The sequence below is a fragment of the Nesoenas mayeri genome, assembly GCF_963082525.1.
Source record: "Nesoenas mayeri genome assembly, chromosome: 7".
Classification (NCBI taxonomy): Eukaryota; Metazoa; Chordata; class Aves; order Columbiformes; family Columbidae; genus Nesoenas; species Nesoenas mayeri.
This window is the reverse complement of record NC_137551.1, coordinates 1,005,565-1,021,479: the sequence shown is the minus strand read 5'-3', so window position 1 is coordinate 1,021,479 and position 15,915 is coordinate 1,005,565. Positions and strand designations below refer to the sequence as shown.

At 46.0% G+C, this 15,915-nt stretch overlaps 1 protein-coding gene across 1 annotated transcript in view; it reads left to right on the top strand.

Moving 5' to 3' along the window:
* The window catches only part of SGPL1 (sphingosine-1-phosphate lyase 1), a gene marked incomplete at both ends in the record, with an annotated part of 42,078 nt that overhangs the window by 12,947 nt on the left and 13,216 nt on the right, over nucleotides 1–15,915 (top strand). The window contains 4 exons of the mRNA XM_080347707.1: nucleotides 9,764–9,929; nucleotides 11,750–11,817; nucleotides 13,329–13,476; nucleotides 14,962–15,041. Of these exons, the coding sequence (XP_080203833.1) occupies nucleotides 9,764–9,929; nucleotides 11,750–11,817; nucleotides 13,329–13,476; nucleotides 14,962–15,041 (462 nt within the window). The remainder of the gene's footprint in view (nucleotides 1–9,763; nucleotides 9,930–11,749; nucleotides 11,818–13,328; nucleotides 13,477–14,961; nucleotides 15,042–15,915) is intronic.

Here is a 15,915-nt window from a genome sequence, read left to right as displayed (position 1 = left end):
CGATGGTTATTCAATAACTGGCTTGAGCGTGGGCTTCACACTCTGCTCCCCAAAAACTCTGGTGTAGGTCCAGGTGAAGATGGGCACTGGTGTCACCTCCAAGGAGGGAGCAGTTGCTCAGGGTAAAGCACTGGGCTGTGGCACAGGCAGCACCCTGTGATGCCCTGAACTGCTCCACGCATTCATTTTGGGGCTGGAAATGAGCGAAATGCTACTGTGCTATTTGTGCAGTTCACACCAGTGGCAATGGCGCATTCTCTTGTGTTTGCCCTCAAAGCATAACCCTACCCAAAGTCAGGCTGCTGTGCAAGGAACTACTCATTCGAAATGTCTGCCTTTCTTTGTGGTGCTGCCCTTTGGGTGTTTGCCCTGGATGCCTAAAAATTGCTGTGCTTGCAGGTGGCTGGACCCAAACGCTATTCTGCTTGTTGTGTTGCACCCGGCTTCTGTCTCATGAGGTTCCCCTGTCCACCCAAAAGAGAGATGATGGAGATGTTAACTGGTAACTCCTGTGTTGTGTTCTGCACAGAACATTCTTCAAAAAACAGGAAGGCAGGAACACTATGCATCTAACAAACGTATCATAAAACCAGTGATATGGGTTTAAGAGCAAATGGATGCCCCGAATAACATATATCAAGGGCTTTGGCTGCTCATGTGCCAACCAAACCTTTGGCACTCATGAGGGTGTCAGTGTGTTAGCGTGGAGTTTTTAAGGTAAAGGAAAGCAAGGGGCTGTCCGTGTGTCCCTGACGATATTTCATGTTTTCTTTAAGGTCTAAAAGCCTGGATTTATGTTAGGAATCTCACACGGCACATTTGAAAAGGCAAGCTTCTGGTTCTCATGGCTGCAGAGAAACCTCGATAAGCTGAATGTTAGACTCCGTAATCAGAAGACAAGCACCTCTACAATCTTTACGTTTAAAAAATCCCAACAAGCTGTAAGCAATCTGGTACTTTTTGCAAACCTGACTCCAGAACGTGCACGTTTCGATTTGGCATTAATGCTTAACTTCAGCTTTGCAGAACAGTCTTCACGTTAATGTCTTAGTCTTCATGTTTTCCATATGAAATTGTCTCATTTATTTAGGGACTGCAGCTTTATGACTTGTCAATATGAGTTTGTGAAGACCACAAACACAAGTCCTTTCTAATTATCACAATTAATTCCTTTTTCTCACCCTATTTCTGGATCAAGACCCACTTATTGGATTCCCACATCTGAAGTGAAGGAGGCATGTATTTATATTTAGAGTACATTCATACTCAAAGCACGCTGATCTAGATGGACCTTTGCAGCTAATTAACGAGGAGGCAGGCTCTGAGAACTGCTTGCTCGTTAATTCCTTAAAATGCTATTATCAGGAGTTTCGCTGCTTGTGGTGGTGTGAGGAAGCAGCTCATTGACCTGCGGTGTCAACAGGGCGAGCTTATAAACCGCTTTTTTTTTTTGTTTTCCTTTTAGTCTTTTAACCAAAAGCCAGCGTTATGCCGTGCTGATTCTTGTGGCTTTAAAATTGAGGGTAAAAAGCTGTAAATGAGGCCTTATTTGGGGGGGTGTTTAGGCCTCTGTCTGGCGGCGCGACCAGCAGGGGGCGCTGCCGTGAGGGAAGCGGGGCGGGAGTGCGGGGGGAGGCGCCCGGGCAATCTCGGTGCCGGGGCGGGGAGAGCTCGTCCCCGGAGCCCCTCAACGAGGAGGACGAGGGAGGAGGAAGCAGCAGCAGCGATGGTGAGCGGGGTGGTGTGTGTGGGGTCGGCCGGCACACGGAGGATGGAGGGGGAGGAAGGTGGCGCGGTGCGGCCTGCGCTGTCCCGGGCCCTGAGGCGGCCAGGCCGGGGCCTTGTCCGGCGGGGGGCGGGTGTGGGCCGGGGGCTCTCGGTTGCTTCTCAGGGGGGTCCTGGCCGAGCTCGGCCGCCGGCGAGGGGGGTCGGGACGGGGGGGGGTCCGGCGGGAAGGTTTACCTTCCCGCCGGACCCCCCCCCGTCCCGACCCCCCTCGCCGGCGGCCGGGCGAGGCCCCTGCTTAACGAGGTCAAGATGGGGTCCTACCGACTTTTCCACCTATTATATATAAATATAGTTCACCATGCATAACTATGTCTTATCACTCTGTTACCAATCTGGTTTCGCATAGATCCGTGCAAATTAAGACTGCAAACCAAGCCGGTGTAGAGCGGTTTGTGAGTTTAGAGAAGTAGCGCGATTAAAGGCGTTAAATCAGGTAAAAAGTGTTTAAACTTCCCTCCTCTCATTCTATACTCATCACAGCCAAAGATGTGTTGGACTCAATGATCCTCCCTTACAGCTCAGGACATTCTGTGATTCTGGCGTGCAGGTTGAGCCTTCAAACTCGGATAGGGTGCTATCTTTCTTATTTTATTGTATTTTTTAATCCCTGCAGGAAGCTACTTTGAAATCGTGGCTGCCACTGGATGGTGGAGGGAAGAGCATCATCTCTGGCCGGCTGCCTTTTCCCACTTGCTCATAAGGAGCAGCTTTTGGTGCCCAAACACTCAAGTGCTGCTTCCTCTTCCCACTCTGGCGTGGAGCTGAGCCCAGCCAGCGTGTCACCACCCTCTATGGGTGACAAAAGCAGAGCCCATGGCACGCCTGTCAGCATGGGAAAGCACTGAGAGCTTGCACTGCTTGTGTTTCGGTTGCCAAAAGCTTTGGAACCGAGTACATATATTGCACACCTTATGCACCGTGTGGTCTAGACTGGCCTGGGGTTGCTGGAAGCGTGCTGTGTGGTCAGACTGTTCTCGCTTTAGTCTCTCCGTGCTAAGGCTTTGTGCAGAGAACTACTTAGAGCGTCTGGAGGAGTTGTGCGGGTTTGCTGTTGCGTTTGTTAGTCTAGGCAGTAGCTATTGAACAGGATTTGGGGCTTCTGGAATGCTAAGTTGGTTGTATACGTGGGGGCTGGAGCTTTCTCTGGAGGAAAAAATGAGTCATAGTGTTTTTCCTGAATTGTGGTTTTTACTCTGTGATCCTTCCCATGACCTTAGCAAAAGGGATTGCGAACCGCTGGAAATTTTGCTACCTAGACGAAGAAGAATCTTACTTCTCCCAAGTACTGCATGCTTCTAGGCTACTAAGAGTTTTCTGCTGTATAGCCACCCTTAAAAGTTATAGATGAATTGCTAACATGAGCAGGGGAGGGTCTGCTGAGTTGACACCATAATCATTTCTCCAGTGCATATTTCCGCTGTTTGGTAGTGTTAAGATAACCTTAATCACAGCGTTTATTGCATGCATGTGGTTTGACTGGTGCGGCAGTGATCAAAACCTCGCTCTGATTCTCTTGGCAAAAGGTATTTTCGGTACAGCTCGTTTCCATGAGTAAGGATTCTGAGGTACTGCTCGTCTCTTCTGCCAAACACACAATTCTGGCAATAAAAAGACGTTTCAATCTGATCTCCTCTTGCACCAGCTGTCTCCCACCACAGACCCCAGTGTGCGGTGAGTGTTGTTTCAGCAGCCCTGATCTGTTCACACTCTCTGGTTTTTGGAAATGGAGTGATGCATTTTTGAGCTAGAACTGTTGCTCTCATTCCCTGCATCCCAGGTGGTCAAAGACCTTTCCTTTCAAGTATCAGCAGGCCTGCTTTCTGGAGTATTTGCTACCGAAATCTCTTTGTGTATTGGATAAATGGTGGTGGCCTTTTTACTGGTTAGTTTAGCCATAGGGACTTTGAAGTGCATTTTAGTGCTGTCCTTAGTGTGCGATGTGTAACTGAGATCTGGATTCCATCGATGTAGCAGCTGTGTTGGTCTCTTTGCAGTGGGCTGTGGTGACTGTGATAGATTGTTCTTTCTTTTGATTTTAAGGAACAATTTGTCTTTCCTAGAAATTTGCAGGTAAAAGTCATTTGGAAGCCCTTGCTTCCTGAGCATTGCCAGTTCCTTTGCCCTCTGAGCTCATCAAGATCCACGTTTCTGGAAGGCGTGTGACGAGGTATCGCAGTGTCTGCCGGGTTTTTGCACGTTGGCGTTGATAAGATGGCCCTTGAGGCTCCTGCGCTGTGGTCAAAGTTGCCCACGAACAGGGCCCTTAAGGAATAATAGCGACATTCAGTTTGTGCTGATAGTAGAGGTTTTGTCAGGGGCTTGCATAACCCTGCTAGGAAGCTGTGCCAGGTTTTGGTGCTGCCTTTGTTTGCCGATGCTTGTCCCCAGAACAATTGCCACGCTGTCGCCTGCTTGCAGACAGCTCCCGCCAAGAGTTTATCTTTTAATGCTGTGTGTACCTCTGCATGGCACCGAGCTACTCGCAAAATGTTTCAAATAAATAACTAGTTTTGCCCTGCAGAAGGCGCATAGAAAGGATCGTGTGATCTACATGTGGGAGGATGCTGAGTGGAGGAGTGGACAAATGAGTCTGGATGAGTCCCAGCGCACAGGGAACTGAGCGCTTCCTTTATCCTAATTATTTGGTATGCCAAGAGAGGAGGTTTCCTTGCAGCAACTGCACCTTCTTGGAGCTGGTGGCCCCACCAGCTGATCCGTGATGGATTCACGTAAGGCATCTATTGAGTGAATCGTGCCTGATTTGAGATCTGTGCTACCTCGTGTGTGCCAAGACTTTGCTTCTCTAAATTGGTTTGTTGTAGCGAGCACAGTGAAGAATAGGTAGCAACATCTTCGTGTTTTGGGTTAAAAGAAATTTGAAATTGCATCTAATTTTATAGGTCCTTTGGACTCTCATAAAGCTACACATTTTTTTGAGCCTCAAGTCAGCCCTTTTCCATCTTGTTTTGCTTGTTTCATGCTCCTTCTCTGCAGTGGAAGCCGGGATGCTGCTGGCCTTACTCCGAGTTGCTGCCTTGTTTGTTTTCGTGCCGAAGCTATAATTAGTCCTAGTCTAGGCACTCCCCTTGAACTCTCAGTGCTGCTGGGATAGTATGTATACGGTCATTTTGCAGAGGCGAAAAAAAACTTGCTGTCACACTGGAAAAAGTAAGATTTCAGTATGGCAGTGGTGGAAATAAACAGGATGCAAAAGAAGCTGGTGGTACCAGGAACCTGTGGTGAGATGAGGATGGCCCGGATGTGTTTTTCTTTCATGTAGTTCAGCCTGTAGATCTGAAGGTTTGTGATTCTTGATTTCTGAGAGACTCCTGTGCGTGGTATCTCTCTGCGTGCCCACATCCTTTGGCGAGGAGGGCAGCACGTGAATCTATACCTCCAGCTCTAATTAGGAGATGATTTATGTCGATCTGTTTGTCACGCTGGGGGTGGCAGGGAGGGCCAGAGGAGCTGCTTCATTGCTGGGGCGCGACTCAAAACACTGCAACTATAGCACCCTCCGAGGCGGAGCTGGCGTTGCTCAATTCCCGTCCCCAGCTCTCTGGTAGGAAGCTGATGGGCTGAAGGCTGCAAGTCCAGGATTTACCTGCGGCCAGGCCAGTTACACAGCGTAGTTGTGCTCATTGTAGTTACACTGGTTGTAGTTATGCTGGTCGGACATGTCTTTTGCAGCCGGAGCCTGCGCTGGCAACAAGGTGTTAACTAAGGCATGGCTAATTGAAGTCTTCCTCCTTCTTAGGAACAGAGTAAATAAACAAAGCTGCTGCGTTGTTGCTGCTTTTCTGCGGTTTATTTTCAGTCGGGAAGCCTTCTCGGGGGGAAAAAACCCAAACTTGTTGCGTAGGAGCACAAACCTTAATTAGGGTGGCAATAGCTGTATGCCGTGCGTTAGCCTCATCAGAGTTGACCTGGCAGGTGCTGTGCAATCTCCCTCTGCCTTGATTTACTGCGTGCCGAGTGGGGTGACACGCGACTCCGTTCATCAGCTTTGCCCGAGTGAGAAAAGACAAATGGGAAATGCAGATGTGAAGGTTTGGACACGGAGAAGGGGCTCAGAGGGCCCCTGGTTTGGGAAAATGTTGGATTCAGGTGAAAGCTGAAAATGCGGTTTGATTTTTGCGGTTCCTGCTCTGACAGTGAGCCTAAGATTCATGCTTTTGCTCAAAATAAACTTGCCTTTAAAAGCCAGTTCTGTCCTGTGGCCCACTTTAAATACTCCCCTGGGTAAAGCAGATTCTGCTGATAAAACTTGTTTTTCTTCTCTTTCCACAGGTAAGCTTTAACAGCGCTTCCCCTTTACGATGTCAGAAACGGGGGACACTTGTAACAGAAGTGTGAGGTCCTCCACTTTATTGCCTTTCTGGTTTTCCTTCTCTCTCTCTCTTTTTAATTTTTAAGGCTTAGTTTAGTCCTAGAACACGCAGCCGAGGAAATGCTGTCCTGGCAAAACTGCGCTATGTGCTCTTATTAGCTTTGGCATGTTTTCCCCCCTCTTTTTGATCGTCTGGGACAGAAAAGCATTGCTGCAGTTAATTTGTCCTCTTTTGTAGTGGTGTAAGTGCTATCACTGGAACGGGCTCAGCTAGCTAATGGCTTTTAGAAATAAAGTACTAAAGATGTATTCCTAATCTGTGGAGCTAAAAATTCAATATGTAAACTGCTTGGGTTGCTGAGTGCATTAATATCGGTACAAATGAACACTGCAAGTCCTAATGATAGCAATTAGTATTTTATCCGATACCTAGGTCTGTCTTAATGCTTTGAGAGTTAAAAACAAATCCTCCAGTGGAGATTTTTCCCCCTATGCTTTTTAGCAGGCTCATAAGTCGGGCTTTTAGGCTGCTTCGAAAATAATCCTGTGTCTTGTGAAGCTTTTGTGGGGGGAAGATTCTTTTAAGGAAATAAAACCAGCTTATCTACTCTCCTATAATGGAAGGGAAAGCTTTTGTAATTATTTTTTTAATGTGTTCATGAAGAAGCAGGTTATTTTCTTACATGAAATTCTGTCCCGTAGATAGGCTTAAAATCAGGCCCGCTTATTCTCTGTAGCCCAGCTGGGGAAGCGGTAATAGCAGGAGCAAGTGGATGCTTTAATCCTGCCAAATGCATCCCGTCTTACTGCATTTGATGAACTTTTCTTATGGCTGAAGTTGATTAGATAAGAAGAATCCCTGGGTTTTCCTTTGTTTTGAGCAATTCCTTCAGGGCTGCGGGGAAGGGATTTAAAGGGAATGGTTGGATGTGGGCAATAGATGTATTGCAACCTGCCTCCTCCCTGGAAAACAAGGAAGGACTGCAGCGGTGAGGCTGTAATCACACCTCGTTGGGTGGAATAAAGAGAGTACATTTGAATGTGATCTGCTAAATGCTCTGTGGTTTCTCTGGGATTGAATTATTAGGAATTGGGAAAACAGAGGTCTTATATCTTGCTGGATCCTTTGGGGCAAAGGGAGGGTTTAGAAACGCTGGGTGCTGGTTAGCCGGGGAGCTGAGGAATGGTATTTCATTGCTAAGCCATCTTCCATGCCTGTTTTTACATTTTTATTGATCCTTCTTTTTAATATCCTCCAAAATTGATGAGTCTCATTCAAACTCTTGCAAGTATGAAATGACTGAAGTAGGAGAAAGTGAGGCATACAGAGAACTTTACCCCATCAAACCGTATTCTTTGCAGAGTCATCTCAGGTGGTTTGCTAAAGTGAGAAGGTGAAAGAAATTCTTCAATGGCTTAGAATGAATGTCATAAAAAGAATCTTCTCTCATTTGTTCAAAAGCAAAGCCATACCATTGAGTTCCCATATATCAGTGCTGGTATGCGTGCTTCTAGCTTGGGCTAAACTTAAGGTAAAATACTTTGTGTTGTGCAGTAGTGGAAAGGTGAGTCTTTGTGCACCTGAGCCTTTTCTTTGCTCAGATAATAATATGGCTGAGCAAACCCCTTTGTGCAGGAGCGGCTGGGGTCACTGCAGTGTCACAGCCCCAGACACCCCGGCTGCGCTTTGCTTGGGATCACCTGGAGTTCAGAGTCTGAGTTTACAGAGCGGGCTCTTGGGAAAGAGGGGACAGGAGGGTTTGCTTAGTTCTGCCATTGGGTGCAAGATTTGCTACTGGTGTTTGTTGTGTCTGGAAAAACTGACTTATGTTTTTTCTCCTTTTTCAGTGGGGAGTGTGTGATTTGACCGCAAAATACACAGCTGGCTTGAGTCTTCTGCCCAGAGCTTTCCCCAAGAGCGAGATCAATCTCTTGCCAGACTTACTTGGCCGCTGACTTAAATGACTGCTGTCTAAAAGTTCATGTTCCACTTTGATTTTGGGCTTGTAGCTTACAGTATCCTCCATCTTCAGGGGGGGAAAACCAGCACATCCTACTTTATATTTGATGCCGAAGCATTTTTTTGCCATCAGTTGAGAACAGCTATTGAGACACCAACACATAGGTGGCTCTGTTTCCATCCGTCCAGTGCAGTTCCAAAGCTGGATGATATCCCAGCATTAGCTCCTAGGCAATAAGCTAAAGTCATGCTTGTTGGTTAAACACACCTTTCCAGGGACTTTTCTGAGATGACTGTGCAGACTCGGTGAAACTTAAGCATCACCTCTGGTTAGTTGAAAAATGTAGCTCTTCCCTTAATTTCTAGGGTAAATTCCAGGCTTTGCGGTGGCTGGATTGGAGGCCATCAGCTGGGACATTGCCTAAGTGCTGTGGTTTATGTGACTCGTTTGTTTTCGAGGCTGAAGTAGCTGGTATGGTTTTAAATCTGCTTTTTGCTAATGGATGGGTGCGGATTTGGTGTCTCACAGCTGAGCGCTGCCCCTTGAGAGGAGCCCTGGCTCTGTGTGTCCAGTCCGCATCCTGCAGCCCGTGCTGCGGTTTGGGGGATATTAGCGGACGCTGCTGTTTTCCTGGATTTTTGTAGCTTTATGTTTGAGTTGCTTAAAAAATTTTAAACTCTGTTGCGTTATATGCATTTTACTGCTTTTACAAAGTAGTGAATATCTATGAGTGTTATTTTTGTAAAGAATCCTGCCTTCCTCCATTATTATTATTTGGAAGAACTCGGCTTTTTATTTTAGGCTGTCCATAGCCTTTCCAGTTGTAACGGAAGGACATGTTACTCCTAAAGGTGACCTAAAAATATATATATATTAAATGCTGCTTCTGTGCTGACTTGACCCAGAGGTGAGGTCTGTAAAGGGTGCTGAGCAGGGAAGCTTTAGCAGCTTTAACTTGGTGGTTTATTTATATCCGGCTTTGCAAGCTGCTCTGAGCCCACCGAGGGTATGACAGCAGAGGTGTCAGGATGGATTCCTTCCAGGGTTTATTACCAAATCTTTTGAAAGGCCCCGTGTACTTTCAGTGTTTTTCAGTGGGTACTTGGGCTCTGTTCTGACATTAATTGCTAGTTTGACACTGTAATTGTTGCTGCATCACGTTTGGTGTGTGCCTGTTGGTTTTTTGGCAGCAGTAGTGTTTGTCTCTTCCTTCCTCCCTTGCCATGGAACATACTAATTAGATCTTAAACTTAGGGAGTTGCTGAGTTACTTAACATCTGCTTGAAAAATCCAGCTCTAGGTACTTAATAAACCTGTTTTAGTGGTACCTGATGAATGGCGGCTCCCCTCTGATGTGTTGTAGTTGTTCAATCTTCGCTCGCCACCTGAGAATACCTTGGAAATGCCTCATCTGCTGATGAGCTTTGGGACTGCGAAGGCTGCGCATCCTCCTCCTCTGCTCTTGGCCTTTCTCTCTGTTTGAAATATCTCAATATATGTATTTTTATCAGTGCCTCTCCAGTGGAAATTGTCATTACTATCTCCTACCTGTTCTGTTTGCAGGACTTAAGGAAAGTGTGGGGTCTGCGTGCTGAAAAACACCCGTAGACTCACAGGCTCTTTGATGCTCTATTTGTGTGCATTTGAACTTGTCTCAAGGTCATTCTCGTTTTCCTTTGCACAGGATACAATCATTCCCTACAAGGAAATCCTCCAGATGTACTGGGAGAAGGCAACGAGCTTTGTGAATGCTCAGTGCGATGGACTTGAACCCTGGCAGCTGGTTGGGTTGACGTTTTCTTCGACGCTTGTAGGCGTGTGGCTGCACGGCTTCCTCTTCCAGCCCGAGAGTAAGTGCTTGGAATTGGGGGTTTTCCTATGCCTGGGGGAAGGGAGGGAGGACACAGTTAAGTAGTGGAAGGAAAGAGGATGAAACAAGACTGAGCACTTGTTAAAACAGACTTTCTGCTGTTGACTAGTATGAACAAAACCCTCTCCCAAAGGAAGGTCAAGGTCTATCTGACCATTGAGACACCCCCATTCCTTCCCAGGGTGTGGTAGGCCAGCCTGGAATGCGCCCGCATCTCCTTCACTTCCTCTCATCTCCCTTTTGCTTTTGGCTAAACCATTTACTTATTGCAACACTCCCCTTGCTCAAAACCCGGGAAAATTTATCTGAGAGCTGCGTTCTTGTGAACTTAATCACTGGTGCAGAGTGTCTGGATAACTCTTGCTCTTGATTGTTTCCCTTCCTGCTGGGGGAGGAGACGTGGTTTAGATTGTGTTGGAGGTGTGTTTCATCTTCAGGATGTTCAATATAATTGCATGTGGTGTTGTGTGAGTCACCTGAAGCACCTTCCCGTTCTGTGCAGTTTCTGATATTGATAGCTCTTCAGTGACGTCTCCTTTGATGAGCACGTGTGATGGTCAGGGATGACTACCCTGCCCTCAGAGGAGAACATGGTGCTTTGCAGTTTGCTTTAGGGTTACACTCCAGTGGCGGTTTGTTCAAAACAGATGAGTTTTTAACTTGATGTTTACTCCTGTGCCTCTTTGTTCCTCAACCAGCCTTTTGTTCTTTTAAAAGTGAGAGTAGCAGAATAATGAGAACATCCATGGAAGGAAGACATTGTGTGAAGCCCTTGCTCAGGACAGGGTTATGTGAGCTTCCCCACTAGTATTTGTGCTGTTAGTTAGTATTGACTCACTGTTGTGAGATCTGGTTGTCATTTCATGTCAAGAGTGTGCAGTATTCTCTCACTGTGGAAATCCTTAGTGAAACAGTGCAATGGGCAACAGAAATATTGTTGTCAGAGTGTTAACAAGTGCTTGCTACAGAATGTGCCAAACTGCATTCCCCGTCCCTCTGTAGCTTTTCAAAAGATGTGTGAAGTATTGAGGTGGAATACAGATAAAATTGCAAAGTCCTGAAATGATTGATTTTTGTTTAGTTGTTTGTTGGCGTGTCCTTTAACTGCTGGTGCTCAGCTGAAATGCCTGTAGGACTCGAAAGGCATTTTTTGTGGTTATAAAGCATCTGTGTCATCCTTTAGAGCTACCCTGGGAGTTTTCCGGTGTTTATCATTAGTGGCTTCTCCCATTTCAGCGTTTGGGCCGCGGTGGAATTTCTGCTGTGCCTTGAGTCACCTCCCGTTGCATCAGGCGTTCCTATGGCGGGTGTGCAGCACTGACCGGGTGAACCCTGGTCACGTTAGGGCTGACCTGCTGTTTCCTGCTTTGACCTGGGAGCCCGGTTCACCTTGCTGAGTGTTTTCGTGTTGCAGCACTAATCTGGTTTGAAGATGCAGAAAATAATTTCAAGAAGTATTTTCCCTTTTACTGGAGACCTTAACCTTTAGCAAATCCTAAATTCTTCTGTGAAATTCCACATGTGAGTGTGAATTCCCTTATAAGCAAGAAAACAAGTCAAATTATTGATTCCCATAGATGGCTACTGTTCTGCAGGCCAGATGTCACGGTCACTTTTGCATGTTTCTCTTTGCTATACTCATCTGTCTCACCGTGTTCCTGTGGTCACTGTGTCATTTTAGCCTGGATCAGAAATACCGAGTCTTTGTCACGGGCTGTATCAGAAGTATTGTGCTCAGTCTCTTTTTTGGTTGTTTCTTTTCAGTCATCTTAGGTTAATTGCTGACTTTTTATCTTCCAGGTTTAACATCACGAACTAAAAAACAGTTCTTTAAACTACTGAGAAAAATGCCATTTATCGGGGCTATAGTAAGTATTTGAACAACTTTTGTTACTAGTACCCCAGGTCCTTGTTTGAGCCTCCGTAGCTCGCTCTCAGACACCTCACGCTTCTGTGCAGCTTTGCTGTCGTGTTACTGTGGGCATAGTGATCCAAGAATATACACCTGGAAGCTCTTCTGCTGCCACTTGGTTTAATTAAAGATCTAATTCCTACCTAGTATTTTTGTCACAGTATCGCTCTTGTGAAATGGGGGTTCCACCTTGTTGAACCTGAGTTGTTCTTTGGAAACAATATGTTATTCTTGAGCAAGTGTGAGGTAGCCAGGTGTTTGCTGTGCAACATGGAAGGATAATTTTCTTATCAGATGACGGCCATGATTAGTTTAGTGCTCAGATACCTATTAGCAATAGTTAGCATTATAGCACATTTATATCCGAAGTTTGTGTAATCATTAAAATAAGGCAAGCTTTAGTGTTTGGGAGATTTTTTTGGTGTAAAACCTCAAAATTACGAATGTTAGCGTGTTTTAGCATGTTAGCAACTTAACGATCAAGAAGTGCGCAGTTTGGTTCATTTTGCCTAGCAAATGGTGCTGTCACACTTGATGATTGCCTTTCTTTCTGCTCGATATGTAGGCAGATTTACACGTTGATTTGGGGCGTCAGGTCTGTTATAGGCGATTTTATCAAATGAAAGTAGCAAAGATTAACTTTTTCCCTTTGCTGTGGACACAGAAGCGATTCTCAAGTTTCTCCTCCAGCCCTCTGGAAGGGACACGCGTCCCCCTTTATGTCACGTTAAGTGCTCCAGCTTTCATCTTCTGCCTTGGGTAGCCCTTGAGCAGTTGAATTAATGATATGTTCTCTTCTGCTTATATCTTTTTTTTTTGCTTGCCTGTTAGAAAAAGGCCCTTTCTGGGCCTCTTGTATACAACCCCTGTTTTGTGCTGACTTGACCTTCTTTTGGGCTCCCGGTGGGCCCCGTCTGTGTGCTCTTGCCGCTCCTTGGTAGGCTGATACCTGATAACCTATCAGTTGCTTACAGGAGGCCTTGACTTTGAGGCGTTCCAATGTCCAAAAGTCTTTAGAACTGATGACAGCCCAACACCTGGGCTGCCCGGAAGACAAGTCTCTACTTTGGAATGTGTTGTAAGAAGAATCTGGGCCTCCTGAGTGTAAGGTGGGGGTGGGAAGCAAGACATTGCCTACCTGGCTCTGTAGTGGAGATTTCTCTGTTCTGTTTTCATGGGTTTATAAAGTGTGTATGCTGGCAATTCGTAGTGTGATTGAGAGACGGATGGGTGCCAGTTCGCTTCCATGGGCAGCTTGTTTTTTGGAGGGGGAGGTTGGTAGGAAGGAGGAGCTGAAGCGTGTGGCTGTCAACTCTGCTGTGGTTTTTTGGTGATGGAGCTGAAACAGTTCCTGTCTATTCTGCTCAATAGTGTGGATGGAGCCAGTGAGTTCAATATTGCATGTGCTCAACAATTACTTATAATTTGGCCAATGCCAATGTTGATATGGTTTTCCTTTCTTTTTAGATTCAGAAGAAGATTGATGAAGCCTTGAATGATGTCACTTCCAGTTTATCCTTCCTGAAAGATGAAAAGGATTATATCAAAGCGCTGCCGGAACAAGGCATGAGCCAGCCCCAAGTGCTAGAGAAGATGAAAGAGTACAGCTCAAAAGGTATGAATGCGCGTCTGTGCTGCAGCAAAGGTGGGTCTGCTTCACAGACCGAACACGAAACTACCCTCTTAAATGAGATCTAATGGCTCCTGCTCATGGTTTCATCTTAAATGTTTCTTCCTTGATGTTCTTTGCTTGCATATTTTTGTCTGTTTTCCTCCTGGAAGTCACTAAGATCAGTATTCATGACTTCTAATGCCGTGGTTGGGTATTTACATTGAAATTCTGTTCCTTTCCCCAAGAGTTCTATAAGCTGGTGATGGCAGAGCTGAGGAGAAGTATGGAGGAAATGATTTGAATGCAGTTTTGGTGACATTTCTGAGTAGTTCCCTTAATGTTGGACTGTTAGCAGAAATGTGTTTTCTGTGAAGCCCCAAGGAATACTCATAATAAACAACACAACCAAAACCTGCAAAGAAAAACCCCAACAAAAAGACCCTGAAAAACAGCAAAGGGAAACAAATAAACCCCCTCTAAAACAATCTCCTAAACGAACAAAACTTGAACGAACACAAACCCAACCTAAATCAATCGAACAAACAGAACAACCCCCCCAACAACTTGCAAACAGGATTTTTAGGGAGTTACCAAGGCTGTCTCTCTGAACTGAAGTCAGAATGGTTTGCACCTTGAAAATGCCACTTAAGGAAGGAAAAGTCATGATGTTCTTTTCCTGGCTTGAGTCCACCTACGCACTGTCTGATGCTTGTTTTGAGTTGCCTCACTCATGCAAATATCTCCACCTGGGTTTGCTCCTGTGCTTGTTCCTCCCAATGAGCAAAACGGGTGACTTGCTGTGCAGAGGACAAGATACAGCTGCCCTGTTCCTACCCCAAATTTAAGCAGTGCCTTGAATTTTCTGCCGGAACAGTGTACCTACTCGAAATTCAGAAGCAATCGAGTATCCTGTAACAACTTCCTTCTTTTCTGCTTTTATGTATTGCTTATGTAGCTTCTGTCTTTGTTTTCCCTCAAATGATTATTTCCTTCCTTCATCAGGTTCTTTCCTTTTTCTTATGGCCCCTTTCTTCCCACTCATATTAAAAATTTCTTGGAAATGAGGGTTGGATTGTGACTGTGTTCAGGTGAAATTTAATTGAGGCAGCTGACGCTGTAGGTTTTAGCAATACAAGCTTGGCTGTTCCATCTCTTCTCACCCGCAGTGGTGATGGGTGCTCTTTGAAACTGCCTGTGAATTTTAGCAATACGGGTGGACAGCAGTTTGGGGAGACTGAGTGGGGATTAAGTAGATTACATATTAACACAGCTGCTTGCTGCCGCTACATGTTGTTTATGTGCTGATCCTTGAATTGCCATCACTTGCAGTTTGCCAAGTTTGTGGGATACATGACGCCACAGGTTTAGCGTCGTACAAAAATCATACTTGTTGCTCATCAGTGACATCTCAGGAGCTGAATTCTCATCTGCAGAACTGATGCTTTCTATGTGCTTTCTGCAAGCAGTGTGCTCTTCTTCCTTTTTCAGGAGACGTACGTTGGCAGGATGGGAAAGTCTCTGGAACTGTGTACAGTGGTGAAGAGAAACTCACCCGTCTGCTGGTGCAGGTAAAGTGCAAGCAAAAGGTAGATTTTTGCATCTCTGCAGATACCCTTAGCATCTTCAGGGTGACCAGAAACCCTGCAGCACTGCTCCAGCATCTTTGACAATAAATAGGGAAGCTTTGAAGCGAAGACTGCCCAACTGTGAAGACAGACCCTGGGCTAAATGTAAGTGGAATTATTGGCGAAGCTTTTGGGCAGCGTAAGGCTGGCCAAGTGGCTGTCGCTGTGAAAAGAACCGTGTAATCAGGATCCAATCAGATAAGGTGTTTTGAATAAGAAAGTAAGAAGGTGGAAACTGGCCCTGACATTCAAATTCAGGGAACGGTGAGAGGCATAAAATTGCCATAGGTCAGGTTCAGCAAGCCCCCCTGACGGATGTGCCATCGCTGCAGGCTGGAGGAGAAGCAGCCTTGGCTGTCCTGCTGCCGTGGGGCCGGCTGTGAGACCTCAGGCTGGAACACCCTCCCTGGGCAAAACTGAATTCCTCCTGGGTTAAGCAAAAAAGAAGTTTGGAAAATGTTTTTTGACGGTCCAAATATGACAACAATGGAGCGCTGGCATGCCTCAGCGGTGTCTTTGTTAGATCTGTTTACCTACTCAGGAACTTTTCCCTTTGAGAAGCTTGGAAAATAACCTCAACAGCCCAAATGTCTGTTTTCAAATATACCGAGTTCCAGAGGTTTTCTGGTAGAAAGGAAAGTCCAGCCTTCTTGCTCCTGGGAGCCACTTTTATAACAACGCTAACGAGCCCTGTTTGGTGCTCGCTATTGCTATTTTCTCCTGCGCATTGACTTTTTCTTTGCCGCTTCTGGGGAAACATAAAGGTCAGAGCAGCCTTTCTAGAGGGGCCACAGCTTGGATCGAGTGTTGTGGAAAC